At 37.1% G+C, this 20,389-nt stretch overlaps 1 protein-coding gene across 1 annotated transcript in view; it reads left to right on the plus strand.

Moving 5' to 3' along the window:
* The window catches only part of LOC145690015 (uncharacterized), a 486,481-nt gene that overhangs the window by 171,686 nt on the left and 294,406 nt on the right, over nt 1-20,389 (plus strand). Inside the window, exon 2 of the mRNA XM_081764495.1 lies at nt 374-502. Coding sequence (XP_081620621.1) covers nt 374-502 — 129 coding nt within the window. The remainder of the gene's footprint in view (nt 1-373; nt 503-20,389) is intronic.

Here is a 20,389-nt window from a genome sequence, read left to right on the forward strand (position 1 = left end):
AGAAATTCATTTCTTACTTAAAGTTATGGTGTTATTCGCAATAAGACGTATCATGAGTTCGTGACTATCTCGCTACGTTTATGGCTCTCCCCCTTCCGTTTGTAAGTAGATCAATAGATCATGAACCGCAAGAGCAAAACTGGGATCCAGGAAGACACACAAGCTATAGCGTGTTTTATGTTAATGCAGAATCTTTTCTTCCATATATTTGTGTGTGTATTCGTGCTGAAAGGAAAAGTGGTTTCGGTTCTCTTTCAGTCTAACTTCAAGTGTTGAATGCAATTGAGGAATAAATTTGTTTAGTCATACAGTTTAAAAATCAAATGTATTATTAGTAAATTTATTAACTAAAAATAATGCATTATCCTTACAGAGTGTCGTTCGGGAGTTCTAAAGGGTCGATGGTGGAGACACTTATTTATGAAAGTCCAGTTCAAGAGGAAGAATGCGAAACGTCACCCACCCAAAATGGTTGCCCCTTCTCACCCGAAGAACAGACTGGGTAAGTACATTTTTTTTTTTTTCATTTACATATACTTGATTGATTGATTAAGGTTTAATGGGGACGCAAGCATAGAGGCCATTTGTCCGCATCACGATACTTACGATATATTATATATTAAGTTTGTTATAAACTACTTTCTATTTCCGTAATTTTTAGACTTCCAAAACGATGCTATACCTAAATGCCCCAAATCTTGTAGAATGGCTATGTTAAGAGCATGACATACTAAAAATAATACAAAAATTTTGCCATTTTTATTTTACTTGTTTTTCATAAGTGAAAGGAGATAATGCAATGCAACGTGCCACTATCATAGATAATTTTATTCCACAACAGAAAATATGAACCTTTCAGTGTTGCCATCCGTAGAAATTACAGTGTTGCCATAATAACATTTCCCCCAAAATCTAAGATAAGACAGCGACTAGAGGAACGAACTCAACTGCATTTCATTACGTATCATGTTGTTTTGGTATCCTGTGAACTACTTTTTAAATAACATTATTAATTAATTTTCATAACTGTATGTTAAAACTATTTTGTTTATATGAGTATACGCCCCATTACATCCAGTGCCGATTCTACCACATATCCAACACGGGGCGCCAAGTTTCGAGGGGCGACAAAATCTGTCATAGCTATATTATTTAAAATAAATATTTCTGGTTGGAAACAGACTTCATGAGGATGGTAGTTAAATTTACTAAGCTGACCCTCTATTTGAATACTACATTCATAAATCATGTTTAAGGTCACATGGACAGTCCTAAAGCAAATGGTCAAACAAATCCCAGCAAGAGTTGTTTGATTGTTGTCAAATACAAGTACTCAGTTCTCGAACAGTAGTGAACATCTGTTCCATTTAGTTAGTTATCACAATTTTGATACGAACCCTAGTCTTGTCTTTGTCACAAACAAGTTCCTTATCATTGAAGGTAGAAACAAGTTTTGTTTTGTTTTGTTTTGTTTTTAACAGATGTGAAAAGAAAATCGAGAAATAAAGATAAAAGAGTTAGTTGCACTTCAATTGCAAACTGATATATTGAGATTGAAGCTCGATATAGAATTCTATAAAAAGTATTACCATCTTTTTTCTGCAGGTGTGTTTGCTTTATCTTTCAGTAACATAATAGATTATTATTTAAAAAAAAAACAGACACAACGAGATTGTATTTGTAGTGTTTAGCCCTTTCTGAGTGCGAATACTCTTTCCCTTCCCTTCGATATTCATGATAGAGTAGCATACGTAAAATCGTGGCTTTTAAGATTTGTTCTTTCTGGAGAAATGAAGGAACAAATTATGCCATTGCACTGGGCGGCAATTTACCTAGGGCTGGCTCTAATTTATCCCTTATTAACATATATCAGAGAAGAATAGTAAGAGCTAGTTCTTCAGAAGGTGAAATGGGCAGGATTCGAACCCTGATCTGTCGCCTGTGAATTCAATACGCTTTCCAGAACACCACGCGGAATATGGTAAACAAATTGTATTTAATCTTATTCTCGCTTTTCTTGGCCCGTTTCATTTATTTGTTTAATTCACTGTGATATTCTATTGCTTTGTATGACTGAAATATTTTGATCTGAGAAACGTAGATACTATATTTAGTTTTGAAAGTATTTTGAAGTAATTCTTTTCAAAATTATTCAAAGATAGTGTTATACAGGGGGACCCAAAAGTAGGTATACAGTCACATACTGATCAACTCATTGCTTTTTATATCATTTCTTATTGTTATCCATTTATCCATCAGGTGGACTTAGTTTCTTTATTATTTGTCCTTAATGTTTCTTTTACTTATATCTTAAACTCGGAATAGTCAAAACAAGTAAACCTATAGGCCTAAGCTAGAATGTTATACTTGATCAATGCAGGGGTATATACCTACTTTTGGGCCACCCTGTACTCTGGCAACACTGTTGAATCAGTGAGTATGCTTTGTATTTGAGGTTATACTCTTTGAAACTACTTTCGTCAGAAACCATTGTTTTTTCTCGTGTATTTTGCAATCTATTCATTCAAACTTTAGTAATCTCCTTAAATAACGCTTAAAGTTTTTAACACTGTTACATATTAGACATATACTTTGAATTGAGTTGAGTTGAGTTGAGTTTGAGTTTAACGTCCCGTTCAGCAGTGAGGCTATATGAGACGTGAACCTACTGATTAACATGGAATCTGAACCACATGAGCTACCGCCGGGAATTTGTAACGTAATAGTCCCAATAAATGTATATTTTATATATATTTTGTATAAGAACATTTTGTAAGAGCGCAAAGGATAAAAACTACATAGAGGGAGAGATAGTCTATAATTGACAGGCCTATGTCTGAAGTGAGCTACCATCTGGTGGGCAATCTCGGTACTCGGTAGAGAACTAAACCGGGCCGTTACGAATTTGCCTCACTTTGGATTTCGCAGGTAAGGAGTAATGACATATTTAAGTTACTTCTATTGAAAGGATTTAATCTATAAAAATGTAATACTACAATTTTATTTAGACTATATGTAAATGGAAAAGGAAGTCATTAGGTATCATCCCGGCATATTTAGGTCTCATGGAAAAATATATTTGGTCTATATTAACCTTCGAAATTTAACCTGCCACGAGGCCTTATGCAAACTAATCATTTGTGCTCACAATTAAAATTATTAAACTTGTTATTCGTCTTGAGATTTTACGAAATTAATGGTTTAGAGTATATAAAAGATACCGTATTTAAATTACGATTTCGATATTGCATATTTATATTACTTGTTGTTCTTCGTTACATTTTCACTACTTGTTTAACGTGTATAAAAAAGCATATACTTTTCCATGTTAATAAAATTGTTGCTTTAAAATTAGTATTATATTTCCCACGATATCTACTAATAATCCTTGTGCTGGCCTCCGTTGAATTTATAGAATTCACTAGAAGCCAAGCATGTTACATAATTTTTAAGGCTGCGAAATCCAAAGTCCATCAAGTGGGCAAGCATAAAAATTACAGCTGTCTTCTTGATGAGATATCGTGTGGGAAAAAAAAAATATTGAAAGTTGTGAGCACCTTAGAGATTTATCAAGTGTAAAACATGAGTGAACATAATTTAATTTCTTTCTCGGATAATGAAGATTTTACTGAAAGTAATGAAAGTGATAAAGGTGAATTTAATCAAACTGTTGAAACTGAAAATGAAGTTGGTGTGGGTTACCCAAACGCCCAGGTTTTTAGAGAGCCACTTAATGTTGAGTTGAATGCACGAGGTTCACGGGAGCCATTTCGTGCTGAACAAACTGCACACACAGCCAGTGGGTTATATGGTGCAGAATTAAATGCACACTCCTTTAGAGAACAATACTGTTCTGAACAAAATGTACAAGCTCCGTGTGAGCCCTTTAATAGTGAACATTTTTCACAGACAATTAGGTACCCATGTCCACGATGTGGCAATATTAGTGGTGCAGGTAAACCTTATGTAGGCCAATCAAAGGTATCTTGGACTAAGGTTCCGATGCGACGCGGAGTGAATGTACAGTCTGTAGGTCAAAATAATCTTGGACAAGGCACAGATATACATCAGCGTAACATTTATTTTTCAAAACACAATAATAAAGGTACTCCCAATGTACAGGGTAGACAGGATCAGTTCATGAAAAATGAACGAACTGTGTCCTATAGGAATGAAAATGAAACGCAGTGTAAACAGTACATTAATAATGAAAGTAGAATGCCGTCTTCATTGGCACAGATGAATTTAATGCAGCCAAATATGGCACGTCCTGCTATTCAATGTAACTTTGATAAATTACTAGGGCAAAGTGTTTTCCGTTCATTGGAACAGCAAATTAAGTCATTACCTATAGTAGATGGCACAGATAGCCATTCTTGTTTCATCTTTCTGGTTAGGTTAGATGAGCTTATAAGGAGGTATGACTTAGAATTAGAAGCTATTTTGGTAGCAAGTTTAACCCAAACTAGGGGTGAATTTAACAGAACCTTTCATTCTTTCCTTACACGTTGTAATGATTGGGAGGAAATTTGTACTAATTTGCTATGTAAATATATATCCACAGTAGGTCGTACACAATATGTACGAAAATTCTTCTACCGATTAATGAATGATGGGGAAGAACTTGGAACATTTTTCCAAGAGAAAATCAGTGTTGCCAATGTTCTGGGTATGACATACACTGAACAAATATTTTGTAATATTGTAACCAGTCTGGTTTTACCAGAAATATACCAAAATTGTTTTGGGGAAGCCATACCATCTTCAGTTTCTGAATTGTTGACCATAGCGCAAACTTACGATCATTTTGTTAAATATCAAAGAGATTATATGTCACTTAAAACAATGCCACCTGCTATAAATATACCGAACATTTTTGAAGAAACACAAAATCATTCTAAAATTCAAAAACAAGTTTCTGGCTTGCAAAATGAAAAACGTAATCTTATTAGATGCTATAAATGTGCTGGTTATGGACATACTCAGCGGTTCTGTGTTAGTGGAAAAACTATGCGTACATCAGTGCCACCTTCAAAAACACTAATTAATATGCAGCGTGATAAACAAATATTATACATCATAGTACTAATTGCGGGCATCACAAACTCTTGTTTATTGGACACAGCTTCTAGTATCAATTTGATAAGCAGAAAATATTTACATCAAATTATGTGTCGTGTTCCTATAAACCCTACTTCAGCAGAATTAGTGACTACCACTGTTGATGGTCATTTGGTTGAACTTCATGAAAACACAGAAATTAAATTTTCAATTCAAGGTTGTGAATTCAGTGAAACATTTTACATCATAAACTCTCCACATTTTGATTTGCTGTTAGGAAATAACTTTCTTTTAAAATGGAAAGCTGATATCAAATTGAGTGCCAAACAATTTATAATTGAACAGAAGAATCTTACTGTTCCTCTATTTTGGAGGGATTATTTGTCTCCCATGGAAACTACTCGTCCTATATCTCATTCCAGCGTCTCCGATGCGGTCCGGAGTCACTCTAGAGAGAGGCCTAATGGACAAAGGATCGTACGGGAAGGACACTGGAAACCAAATACAAATAAACAAAGTGCCCGGCAGAAACAGCACTGTACCTTTCTGGCAGCAGATTCCGGTGGACCGGAGGACCAGGCCACAACAAAGAAACCAGGTAGTGAATACCTTGTTTATTATCATAATAAAACGAATAGCATTAATGACATATATGATGAATGTGATTCTGACAATTGTAATTTTGATAATACTTCCTCTCTTTCAGTTAAACTTGTAGAACAATACCCAGATTTACCATGTTATGTTGAAAATCTTTGTGAGAAATATAGTGATGTTATCACTGAACAACTAGGGACAATAAAAGGGTTCACTTATGAAATAGAAATGGAGGATGAAACTCCAGTACGTCTCCCCCCATATCAAATTACAGGCCCTAAACTTAAAGCTCTTGATGATTATATAAATCAGCTTATTGACAAGGGAGTGGTTCGTGAGGTCGATTTCTCTCCTTATTCGTCTCCGTGCTTTTTAGTTCACAATAAGGACGGTACTCCTAGACTTGTTATAGCATACTCTGAAATTAACAAGAAAGTAAGGGTTAATAGTTATCCATCCCCGCATGTAGAAGCTACTATAGCGAATTTAGGAAAGGATACCATCTTCGGAAGATTAGATATAAAGCAAAGTTTCTATCAGTTCTCTATCTCTGAGAGTAGTAGAAAATATACTACATTTTGTACACCTAACCGTTTATTAGAACATTTAGTTCTCCCAATGGGATTTCGTTTGAGCCCATATGTTCTTACTAGTTTCATGTACAAAATCTTTGGGGATTTAGTAGGTAAAAATCTTGAAATTTTTCAAGATGATTTCCTTATTCATGCCTCAGATATTGAAACCTATAAAAAAGTATTAGAGGAAATTCTTGAACGTTTTCGAAAATGGGGAATTACAGTTTCAAAAAGGAAAACACAACTCTTCCAAACTAAAATCAAATTCCTAGGTTATGAATTTGAAGCGGGAGAAACTAGAATTGATCCGGATAGGATTGACACAATTCTTAAATTACCTAAGCCCAAAAATAAGAAAGGTGTAAATCGTATCTGTGGGTTTTTTAATTATTTCCGAAAATACGTGAAAGATTATGCGGAAATCATGGAACCTCTTCACCGCTTAAGATCCAATAAAATTAAATTTTACTGGGGTGAGAGGGAAGATGAAGCCTATAATAATATTAAGCAAGCATTTGTTGAACATGCTGTATTACAATTACCAGACATGAATAAATCTTTTGTCATTCATGTAGATAGTACTTACAAGAAACATTCCGCTATACTTTCTCAATATGATGATGATGGCCTTCTTAGACCCGTATCATTTTTCTCTAAGAATATTTCATCAGTAGATTGGTCTAAAAGCATATATGAACTTGAACTACGTTCTCTTCTCCTAGCTATCGAAAAATTTGAAATGTATCTTATAAAACCATTTACTGTTTTTTGTGATAATTCATCAGTCACGTGGTTGTTACGGAATCATAAGCGTCAACGTAAGTATGGTACATTAATTGAAAAACTATCTAAATATTCCTTCAAGGTTGTTTATCTCCGCAGTAAGCAGAACTTTTTATCTGATTTTATTTCGCGCACGAACAATGGTGTGGAATTCTATACTAATGATCCTTCAGTTAATGAAATTGAAGAATTTGAAGGGAAACCAGTCAACCTTAGTTTCGCCAATTTTTGGAGTTCACCCTTGTTTAACAAACCGTTAAAAGAACATCAAATGGAAGATCCTGAAGTACGGAATATTATCCAAGAAGTGCGGCGAGGTCAAAGGGCGGATGAATACTGTCTTAAGGACGGAATCTTAATGAAGAAGACCCGAGGCAGAAGAAACCATGGTTGGAGGATAGTCATCCCTAAGGAAATGGTGTATCCTATCATGAAATATTTTCACTGTGATGAGATGGGCGGATTTCACGCTGGATATTCCAAGACGATAGCGAAGATAGCCTCTAGATGTACCTGGAAGACCTTATACCGTGACGTCAGAGAATATGTGAAAGGATGTCAGCGATGTCAACTCTGTAAGGACACCAACAGAAAAAAACAAGGAGTTTATTATAGTAGGAAAGTTACTACGCCAAACAACAGTTGGTATTTAGACACTGTTGGCCAGCTTCCGAATTCTGGACCTTATCGTCATATCCTCGTTATTACTGACGCAGCATCACGATTCGTCATGCTTCAACCTTTGCGTTCCTTGAATTCCAAGGTTATATGCAAACATTTAATGAAGTTGTTCATGTTAGTTGGACAACCTCAGAAAATCATTCATGATCGTGCTCAGGTGTTCTGTAGTCATCACATGAAACAATTTCTCTTTAGTTTAGGTATCCAGGATGTGAGTACAGCTCCGTACAATCCTAGCAGTAACCTTTGTGAAAGAGTGAACAGAGTGCTTAAGAACATGCTCCGTGTTTATTGTAATGAACATCAAAATAATTGGGCTGAACTGTTGGACAGAATCCAATTCACCTTAAACATCAGTAAGAGTGAGAGTACGGGATACGAGCCATCTGAATTGTTTCTTGGGAGAAAACTTTATACACCTTTGGACGTGTTGTGGGAAATAGACTTCGACGAGTTAACTAAGGCGCCGGATAAAGAAGAAAGGTTGAGGAGAGTCATCATCAACATTGATAAAGCCTGGCGTAGAAAGGAGAAATGTTATAATAAAAATAGAGAACCTAGTAATTATTCGGAAGGTCAGAAGGTATTGGTTAGGAAGTTTCAAAAGGCTTCATTACTTAAACATTATACTCCTAAATTATCCCCCTTATTTTATGGGCCATTTGAGGTCATTAATAAACCTACGTTAAACACTCTATGGTTAAGAAAATGTGATCAACCTAGTGTTGTCATTAAGAGACACGTAAATCACATTAAACCTTATGTTGATAACAATAATGAATCTTAATAAGTATTTGTACCTTGTAATCATTGTTAGATATTTTTGTGGGTTTATTATTTTTTCTTTGCAGAGAGAAGTATTCCATATCCTCCTAATACTTTGTAAAGCAGGCATGGCAATAAGATGTAATATATAAGAGAGTAGTTTATTATAAGATTCTGGAAAACTGTAAGTAGGAAATTTTTGGTCAACAATTCATATTCCATTTATTGTGGACTATTCCTTTTGTAGTAAGGTTAGTATCCTATATAGAGAGAGGGGTAGGATATATTATGTAACGTAATAGTCCCAATAAATGTATATTTTATATATATTTTGTATAAGAACATTTTGTAAGAGCGCAAAGGATAAAAACTACATAGAGGGAGAGATAGTCTATAATTGACAGGCCTATGTCTGAAGTGAGCTACCATCTGGTGGGCAATCTCGGTACTCGGTAGAGAACTAAACCGGGCCGTTACGAATTTGCCTCACTTTGGATTTCGCAGGTAAGGAGTAATGACATATTTAAGTTACTTCTATTGAAAGGATTTAATCTATAAAAATGTAATACTACAATTTTATTTAGACTATATGTAAATGGAAAAGGAAGTCATTAGGTATCATCCCGGCATATTTAGGTCTCATGGAAAAATATATTTGGTCTATATTAACCTTCGAAATTTAACCTGCCACGAGGCCTTATGCAAACTAATCATTTGTGCTCACAATTAAAATTATTAAACTTGTTATTCGTCTTGAGATTTTACGAAATTAATGGTTTAGAGTATATAAAAGATACCGTATTTAAATTACGATTTCGATATTGCATATTTATATTACTTGTTGTTCTTCGTTACATTTTCACTACTTGTTTAACGTGTATAAAAAAGCATATACTTTTCCATGTTAATAAAATTGTTGCTTTAAAATTAGTATTATATTTCCCACGATATCTACTAATAATCCTTGTGCTGGCCTCCGTTGAATTTATAGAATTCACTAGAAGCCAAGCATGTTACAAATTGAACCCGGGTCTCCCGCGTCAAAGGCGCGTATGCTAACCGCTTAGCCACGGAGGAGCTCGACATATACTTTGATCACCATTACGTTGTCATCCTACATATGTATAACATGATGAAGTGGTATTTCAAAATTAAACGTTCGTACCGAGTTGATAATACTGCATTACTTACAACATTCGTGATAATGCTTTAGGATAGGCTTTATGGTATACTCACTGGACAAAAAATTAGTCACCCTTGTGCAGAAGGAACGATGAATCGTAAAGACTGTACAGATGGCGCAGCAGTCGAGTCACGTGCACAACTGTGCGCGCACTGCCTGTACGAAACCATAAGGCAACTTCAGTCAGTAAGACAAGTGTGTTGCAAGTGGACAGTGTCCGTCAAAATGGGTAAAAGTGACGATGTAACAGAGTGGCAAAAAGGGGCAATCGTGTTTGGCCGTGCCCATGGCCATACGGTGATGGAAGTTGCTGGATTTGTTGGTGTTTCGCAGCGAACTCTTCAGCGCGTGTACAAGCAGTGGTGTCATACACGTGGCCACGAAACACGGCGTCAGAATTGTGGTCGGAAGAAGATCATGACTGAAAGGGACCGGAGACGCTTTTCTCGGCTTGTGAATGGAAATCGGTTCCAAACCCGACAGGAATTGCTGCAGACACTGAATGCAGGTCCATCCCAACCTGTTAGCGAAAGAACATTACGACGGGAACTGCATGCATTGAACATTTGGAGTCTGGCACCTCGCAAGAGGACATTGCTCACACAGGCACATAAAGCTGCGCGTCTTCAATGGGCGAAAAATCACCAAACGTGAACAGTAGCTGACTGGTGGAAGGTAATGTGGTCTGACGAATCACGTTTTAGCTTGTATTCCAATGACGCACGTCGTCGAGTGCACCGAAGGCCACATGAAACCTTTCATCCTGAATGTGTGCAAGGGCATGTTCAACTCGAAGGTGGGTCTGTGATGTTTTGGGGGTGGTTTTCTTATTATGAATTGGGCCCACTTACTGAGGTCACCACTACAATGAACCAGCATGTGTATTTGAACATTCTGGATGGCCAAGTGTTGCTTTTCAGTCAACATCTTCATGATGAGTATGCTGTGGAAACTCCTATTTTTCAAGACGACAACAGAAAAGTTCATAGGGCTGGAACAATTTGTGCGTGGTATGATGAACACTTCCGAATCCTCTTCCATCTTGATTGGCCTGCAAAATCACCAGACTTGAACCCCATCGAGAATCTGTGGGACATGTTGGAACAGCGGGTAAAACGCTGAAATCGGCATCCACGCAGTTTGGCGGATTTGCGCGATCAAATCCTGAACGAGTGGCTTCAACTGGATGTGACATACCTGCAAAACCTTGTGGACTCGCTTCCAAACCGAATCCAGGCAGTTAACAAAGCCAGAGATGGTGTTACACGCTATTAATTACTGCTGTTCACGAATTCTTGAGGGGTGACTAATTTTTTTGTCCGGTGTGTGTATTATAATATTACTAAAATTTCTAATAGTTAGCTTAAAATTGAAGTTATTTAAATTTATCTTAAAACTTTGTCATAGTTTGGATTCATGTTTCTCGAATCGTTATCGGGTCATAACTTTATTATTTATACAGATTAGCGCCTGAAACTCTGCAATATGCTACACCTTCGGTGAGACTTCCTAAAGCCGTTTCCAGATTACACAAAACCCATTTTACGATTGGAAAGTATTCTTGGTCAGCGTGTTAGCAAAATATTATAAAGTGCAGAGAAACTTGACTAAGCTTAGTAAACTGGGTAAATATTGTAAACTCCAGGAAAACTCGATGAAGCTCAGAGAATTTGATTAAAAATTGTAAATTAAATTTTGAGCATAATGCCGTGGTTGGTTGAGTATTTTCTGTCTTGAGCATCTAAAGCCAAGACAGTCATCATGAGAAAGTAGTCAACAAATTCCTCTTCCAAACATTTCATCTTTCTTGAAAGTTGTGAGCAGGATCGAGAAATGGTGAATTTTCTTATATTACAAATTTCTCACATTGCAAAAAATACAAAAAAAAAACTACTTTTAGACGTAGTAGGACGCTGTACACATTACATATACACTCCTTGTAGATACTGTGTTAACCAAGTATGTCCCAGATGTATGTTCAAAATGAGCAAAACGTGTCATTACTTTGTTTTCGAACTGTTAGCTGAGAAGAAGTCTTTTAAATATATTGTACTAAACCCTGTTCGGACTAAGCTCTAAACTGCGATAAACAAAGTCACGTGAAACTAAACGTCGTTGGTTTGCTGTTGGCCTACCGACGCTTGTAGTCCTCCGCAAAATAGTTTATATGATTTGATTATTACTTTCACTATGAAGATCCATATAAAACTACTACATTATTATAACTGACAAAAATATAATGCGGATAATCTAATAATACTGATATTGAGTGTGGTTAATGAAACAATAGAAATAAACACTAAGCATGCGCAGTAATTTTGGCGCCAATTCAACTGTGGACGCGTGTTCTGCTTTCAAGCCTGAAAGACGTCTGGCATGAATCCAGATTCCACAAGTGTTGTAGTGAAACACCAACAAGGTAAACCTTTTTCTCACTAAGCAACAATTGTTTACCAGCGAAATTCAGATAACTTTTTTTTTTCGAGTTTTTTTCTTATTTTTCTGCTGCTGCTGTAAGTATCTGGACCATAGATGTTATTTTACTTCGACCTCACTCACCCTCGCCCTCGCAATAGCAGTTGGCCCTCGCCCTCGTTCACCCTCGCCCTCGCGAATGGAATTGTCCATCACCCTCGCGCACCCTCGCCCTCGCTGCCGAAACTTGTCCTCGCCCTCGCGCACCCTCGCCCTCTTCGTCGAATCTTTTCCTCGCCCTCGCGCACCCTCACCCTCGCCATCGAAGCTTGTCCTCGCCCTCGCGCACCCTCACCCTCGCTGTCGAAGCTTCTCCTCGCCCTCGCACACCCTCGTCCTTTTCGTCGAAGCTTTTCCTCGCCCTCGCGCACCCTAGCCCTCGCGATAGGAGTTGTCCATTATCCTCGCTCGCCCTCGTCTTCGTGCTCAAAACTTTTCCTCGCCCTCGCGCACCCTCATTGACGGCGAGGGTAATTGAGGGTGAGAAGGCCTCGAGAGGGCCTCGTTCGTGAGGATCAGAGCATCAATTATTCAACCTATTTGTTGAATTATTTCCTTATCGTCAGTGGCGGATTCAGGGGGGCGATCGCTCCCCCCCAGAAGAGGAAACTTCTTTATTTTATATATACAAATAAAACGCATCCCAGAGTTTGGAGCTCTTAAAAGTAGCTCTAAGTAGCAGTATTACAACCCACCACCTCCACCAGAAGTTCGTCCTGGATCCGCCCTTGCTTAACATACGTCCTAAAGAAAGGAAACTAAACATATCATCGTATAACTTTCTGTGGAACACCTAAAATGGAACAACTGTTACAATGGAGATCTCGGTCGATAGTGACGTTTACATCATTTATCAACAGTATCCAATGCCTTTACTTCAAAATGTTCCTTGAACTACGATGCAAGTATAAGTATTCAGCCACACAAGGGCGGCTCTCATGAGGGTGAGGGTGAAATCAAGGTTTGATGAGTGGCGGTAGAGTGACTGCCGCGGATTATCTGTCAGAATTTGACAGTCAACACGTTGGCCATCCCTGATGTATGTAGCGTAACTGAGGAATTTGAACAAATTCAAAGGGAAAGATCTAAAGAGCTTGATTTTGAAACTCCGTCAGCAAACAAACAAAATACTTCAGAACACTCATTTTCATTCTATGAACCTTAATACATACAAAAACTTTATATTTCCAAATGAAACTATATAGCGACATTAATGGGTCATTTCAAAAGAGTGGGGGGTAACTGTCTCCCTTTGCCCCCCTAATCGCCGCCCATGCTATGATGTGTGGCACATTTGTGCGAAATTAATAATAATATGATTAAACTGTTTACCCCGAACAAAATCCTGCTCGTTTTGCTGAAGTGGCTTTTCCTAAGTTTTATATGTTTCATATATCCTACAGTTTTTTTCAAGCCTTTTTTTTTTTTTTTTAATTTGTCCAAATTTATATTTCTCCTTTTACCACACAATCGTTCAATACTTGCACTATAATATTTACAATTAGTATCTCATCCTGTAACGTATATTATTCCTAATAAAAATCATTGAACAACACAACATACGAACCCTATCTCACCGGCTTGCACGCGAACCTTTGGTGTATGGGGTCCTGGAGACAATTCCGAGTGGGAGAACATTGAACGACAGTGGATCGAATTCCGCGTTAAACCTATAGGTCCACTTCTCATATAGCCTCGCCGACGAAAGAGGACGCTAAACGGCAATCAGTCAACAGTTGCAAATTTCGGCTGCATAAACAACTTATGTCTTGTGGAACTTAATAAATTTATTTTGTTAAAGCAGCTCTTTTAACAAAATTTCAGTATTAACGTGTCAGATATTTCTATTTAAGGACAAGAAAAAACATATTATTTATTTTGTAACTAAATGATAGCTCTACCCACGTAGATTATAAAAGCAGAAACAATGAAAATCGATACAATAGTGACTGACTTTATTTTAACAAATATCGATTCAGATAATAGTTTGGGCTGTCACAAAACTATGAAAAGTTAAAAATTCCGATTAATTGTAACAATTTCATCAGTGGTGGACATTGGAGGAGGATGTATGCTATTAATCAGCCCATTTCATGGGCATCCAAACTCACGAGTCCAACGCTCGCTAGCTCGGCATTCGCGCTCAACCGTTCTCGGGTTCAATAATTAAGCGCTACCCCGAGCGCCAATGAAATAAGTCAGCGCGAGTCCAACTGAGGGAAGTGAGCCCGAGCACGATTCCCAAAGGAATAAATGAGCGAGTGCCCAGTTGAAAAAAATGAGCCCGAGTCCGAGAGCGTCCAGAGCAAAATGGCCATCTATGAACCAAAGTCATTCCATCAAGTCTTTTTCCATCTGATCTACTGCATTCTGATTGTTCTCTCATTGATTGTGTTTGTTCAAATATCAGCGCTCTTGTCATTTACTGCTGAATGACGTGAGTGACTGTCTGTCTGTCTACCAACACTCTTTAAACATGACAGTGTAGTAGACACTTCTTATCTAAAACGTCTCCAACACAGGGAGGGCAACAATGAGGCACACTTACTTCTTAATGTAGCGCTATTTCTACCCGGAAACTTTCATGGGAAAAATCAAATATTATTCTTATTTGCATTATTATTTTTAATAATTATGTACGTACACACGAGAAATTGTCTACTGCAATTAATTGAAAGGAAAAATACGATTAATGTATAACCTTGCTATGACACTAACTTTTCATCTAGGGGACATGGCAGATGATATTTTAAATTTTGCCTCTCTCCAAAAGAGGTCAAACAGCAAACTCCAAAACAGTTGCTTTTAAGGAAGCTTGTCCTCCTCCCTCGCGTGCCCTCGTTCTCCTGAAGGAAGTTGTCTCTAGCCATAGTGCACCCTCGCTCCCGCAGTAACACTTGGCCCTCACCCTCTTTCACCCTCACCCTCTTCGTCGAAGCTTGTCCTCGCCCTCGCGCATCCTCACCCTCGCTGCCGAAACTTGTCCTCGCCCTCGCGCACCCTCACCCTCGCCATTGAAGCTTGTCCTCGCCCTCGCGCACCCTCGCCCTCGCGGCCAAAACTTGTCCTCGCCCTCGCGTCACTGTGGGCGAGGGAACTTGAGGGTGAGGATGCCCTCGAGAGGGCCACCCTCGCGAGGGTGAACATCTCTGATCTGGACAACACGAGACAGTATTGTCATAATGCACGTGTATAATTTGCTCCTCCCCGTGGGGAGTGGGAATGATACATTACTAGCCAATCGTATTTTTGACAAGCGGAAGGATACAAATATTTTGTTTATCGGAGTTTAGAGCTTACGCTGAACAGGGAATAGGTACTAGATACTGTTCTTGGAGAATGATCGCTTTAGGACACACGAAGCACACTTTATAAACACTATTTCATCAATTTCCCCCTCAACATCTGTACTAAAAATGTTTAAATGCTGTTTTATTTTTTACACTGTAGTTGTGAACATTTTATTGGTTAATTTAATTATGAAGAAGTTTTCCTTAAGAAACTTTTTATTAGTTTCATGCTATGCTTTTTTTTTTTTTTTTTTTTGCATTACCTGAGGAAATAGTGAAAGTCCAGATGGAATATTCAAAGCCAAAAATATCTTCTCTATAAATTTCACGTGCTTTCATGAATGTACGGAGAGACTCATGCATTTTTAATTACGATATCGTTCCGAGAAAGACTTTTGCACCTATTGAGCTAAGATAAACTATTATTTCGGATACATATCATTCTTTTGAAGCGCAGGTGCTTTAGCAAATAATGCCTAGGGTTGCCAACTCCGGAAAATAAAAAACCGGCACCCCCTCAAAATTCCCTATGATATAGGTCTAAGTGTGAAGTATCTCTGTTCGAATCTATCCATGGGAAGGAAATGTACTACCGTGGACAAAAGTGTATTAGCACCTGTATTCTGCATATCCTTAGTACATTCACTAATAAGCTTAATAGATTCATCTATATATATAAAAGAGAACGTACAAAAATTTGTCCGCTCATCACGCTAATACGGCTGAACCAATTTCTTTCATTTTTGGGGGGTTATTAGGATTTGGACCCTAGATGGTTTTTATCATATCACTTTAATTTTTAATTACCAGTGTCTTGAGATAATTGACCATTCAAGTGTCCATAACGTACAAATCCTTTGTTATTAGTTCATCATAGGTAAAAATAAACGTATTTATATGCAACCCGCATGACCGTGTCACTCGGCGGGTTAACATAAATGACAGGCGATATACAGCGGAAAATAGCTTGAATCTTCTGTTTAAAATTTTTTAATTGATTTGCTTATTTTTACAGACACTTTTACAATATGCCAGCACCGGGATGACCGCAGCGAAGCGGGGCGGGTTAACATAAATGACAGGCGATATAATGTTAAGATTTACTGCAATCTTCTATGGTTTTTATCATATCACTTGAAAGCGAAAAAGTAAAAATTATCTAAGTAACAAAGTTTATTGCGTTCCGGGGTGACCGCAGCGAAGCGGGGTGAACGCTGCTAGTTGTGCTATAAATGAGAAACTGAAATCGACATTGATCATTTTATTGTATTTACCATCAACTACCACTTCTTTAAAATTATCGAAACGGATGAACAAAAGTATGAAAGTATGGAATTTATTCCCTAAACTTATACTTCAACTGCAGGATATTGCGTTAAGAAATCCTTTCACTACCAATAAATTTCTAAAATTCCTTAGAAGTAAATTTCAAATTTTCCTTGATACAGTCTTTGTCATTTCTTTAAAATTATCTAAACAGATGAACAAAATATATTAATCATTGATAGATGGTGAAAGGTGACAGTTTTGGATTTATATAATGAAAGTTATTTTTTAAATCTATACCGTACTTCGAACTAGATATAAATTTGAAAAAAAAAAACGGTCATAAAGAGGCTGGTAAGAAGTGGTAAGGAAAATAGTAACTAATTAATCTGTTCTTCGACTTCAAAACAAAAAATATGGATATTTTGTCATATTTTTAAAGAGTACGGTACGGAAACAGACACTAGTCTTAAAATACAAATTGTCCGCACAAAATACGGACATCTGACAACCCTACTCATATATCTATACCAGGACACGAGAAGCTTTATACACACGTATTGTATTGAAAATTGTGTATAGAGTACAACAAGTTTGGGAACGTTGAAAAGTTTCTGTTCTGAACTGGACTGAAATGAACCCTCTTCCTTGTTTGGTGATATGTTTTGTTATATGTGGTTACTATTCTAAAGTTAGTCGCTGTATAAAGGCAAGGCAGGAAGTCTTTATGACTGAGTGTTAAGAGATGCGTGGGAAGACGGTGGAACAATGATTTGTCCAGCTGTTGTTGCTGTTAAAACACATGCTACCAATGCAGCGAAAGGCATGACTTCCCATCCCATCTACACCACGTTTGAGTACTACATCCGTTGCATCTCGTCAGCCAGCACCATCTCAGCTAACTGCGAGCAGTGACAAATGTAAAGCGCAAGGTTACTAGAAGGAAAGGTTGCGCTATACGCACAGACGCTTCGCTCCTCGTTTTGCGTGACGTCACCAGCGAGGAGCAGCAAGTAGGTATAGAGGTGTACGAAGCAGCCAGAATGTCTTTTTTCTTTCTTTATACATAACATTTTCGCAGTCACAACATTCTCCTACACACAAACTACAAATAAATAAATAATAAATAAGCCAGCAATAAATAGAACATCTTCTTAAACGCAATTTATATTATGGAAAATTAACGATGTACCTGGGTTACATGATCATTTATTTTTTGATGAGATAGACAATTGTTGAATTATAATTACATTTTACATGTATTTATATCTGAAATGTTGCTGTTAATTATTTAAGCAAAGTTGCAGATAAATATGTGTTTTACCAGGGCAATATCTGAAATTTCCGGTGCCTGGAGTTAAAGTAATTGCGGAACCAATGATGAGGTGAGTTCCATACCCGGCATAAATAGATTACTTTGTGATTACTGATAAGAATATCTCAATAAATACATAAAACCATGGATAATAATAATAATAATAATAATAATAATAATAATAATAATAATAATAATAATAATATTAATAATATTAATAATAGATTGTCGATGTATTCAGTTGCGGAAGCCCTTTGATGCCTAGCATTTTATTTTGTTCAATATACGGCACTCAGGCTTAAAGTTTAAAATTGCCAATTCATATCTTCTCCACACGATCATTAAAACGGAGCCCATCCGTGTTAAACGTCATGTCGACTATCCATCACAGATTATATTTAATGTACCCATTGTTGACGCTATGATTGCACTTCGTGACAATAATAGTAGACAGTCCGGAAAAATGTATTTGGTTTATATCTAAATATTTGTATGCTAACTATTGTTACGAATCGGGATGAGACGAGAAATTAGGTTTTCTCGTCTTGTAGAATCGATTTTCGAAAAAAGATCTTTTCGTCTCGCCTCGAAGTTTCTCTAGCCTCTTGTATAAATTTGTGACCTCCTAAAGTCACGGAAGATCCACGAAGGATGAAATATAACAACAGTTAAACCATATTTATTATTGGAGTATATTGTGTAATGACTTGTGTATCTTTGAATGCTCTTCATTGTGTTCTTAGAATGACTTTATCAATTTATAGTTTTTCTAACGATGAACCATGCAACTTTAAACCAGTGTTTAAGGTTTAATACTTGGGTGAACTCGTGTTGCCAATGAGACTCGTGAAGTTTCTCATCTTGCCTCGAAAACGAGACGAGAACTCCCATATTTTTAAATGTAAAGGAATTAAAAAGATTCTCCTCGTCTCAAATTGCAGACGAGACGAGACATTTCTCGCCTCGATCTCGTTTCGTGGACAACACTAATCTCAACAATGAATTAGAAATAGTTAACCTGCTAGTTTTTCTCAACGGTCAAACTCTTCCATTCTGTGGTGCAAAGCGTGGGGCAATCGCCCGACCTGTTCTATCCACACGATGTCCCGCAGTTTTACTCTGATTTCTAACTCAAATCAACATCTAGGGAAAAAATAAGCAGAAAAAATATCGAAAAATAATTTTAAATTATGAACTTCATGCATACATAGAAATTTATGAAAATGAATAAGGAAAATAAACTTGCTTCATTTTACTTTGAAATCAGAAAATCGGCTCCCCCTAGAAAATTTTCTTCGGGTGCCTATTATCCTGACTGAGGACCTTTGTCTTTTCTTCACTATTTTGGCACGGAGGGACTAAAACTATCAGTTAAGTATGAATAGTGCAAATCAAAGGCGTATACATGCATAAAGAAATCGATTGATTGTACAATTGATAATAATTTAGAACAACTTTTAACTCTAAAAGAAACCGATGAAATATAAGTGTCACTGTTAATATTAAACAAACTGAAAATAGTTTGAAAAATGTATCGGCAAATATCGGTGTTTATTTGCCAATGCCGATACCGATACTCCCAAAAGTGGCTGATATTACCGATACCGATATATCGGTACATCCCTAATTCTATAATGTGCAACACATGGAGATGAAAGACAAATACACGTAAAAATACATATGTACACACGTACTCAAGTTCACACTATCTTGCAATATTGCATGTCTGTACAGCCAAACCCACGTAAAGAAATCTTCCGAGATATAGACTTTTCTCTATTAAATAATATTCGTCCACGTACACCACTAGAAAAGCAAGCAACACAATTCAACATAGCAAAAACCCAAAATAAATAAAGAATTGTCTGTGGTTTTACTAGCAAATCTTCGCGCGCCAAGCAGACGACAAGCTCTAAGTTCCTCGCTGGTGACGTCACTGTGAAGAGAGCGTGAAAGTAGAGGTTCGGGACATAGGTTAAGAGCACCCCCTGGTAAAGCGAAGTAAGAAATTATACAATAATTATAAGATTCATATGTTAATGATGGAAGAAATTTTCGAACAATTATTCTATTGATTGAAGGAATTTTGCAGCAATTATTCGAATGGTCAATGGAATTTTCGAACAACTATTCAAATGACAGATATTCGAATTTTGAATGCACTATATTCTGTAAGATACTCTGAAGTATCCAAATGGCTAGCACTATAAAGCTATGGTTATACGAGAATGCGTTTCTGATGCGTTACCCCCTATAGCGAACGCGACCTAGGTGACTGCTCGGTAATTTTACTTTCGCCAGAATTAGAAATCATACTATGAGCCAGTCAGGGTTTCCAGGTTTTTTTCTCCTATGTAACCGTATTGTGTTACATAGATTTTTCTCTGATTAGCTAATT

The sequence above is a fragment of the Thermobia domestica genome, chromosome 7 (assembly GCF_964235325.1).
Source record: "Thermobia domestica chromosome 7, izTheDome1.hap1.1, whole genome shotgun sequence".
NCBI classification, from domain to species: Eukaryota; Metazoa; Arthropoda; class Insecta; order Zygentoma; family Lepismatidae; genus Thermobia; species Thermobia domestica.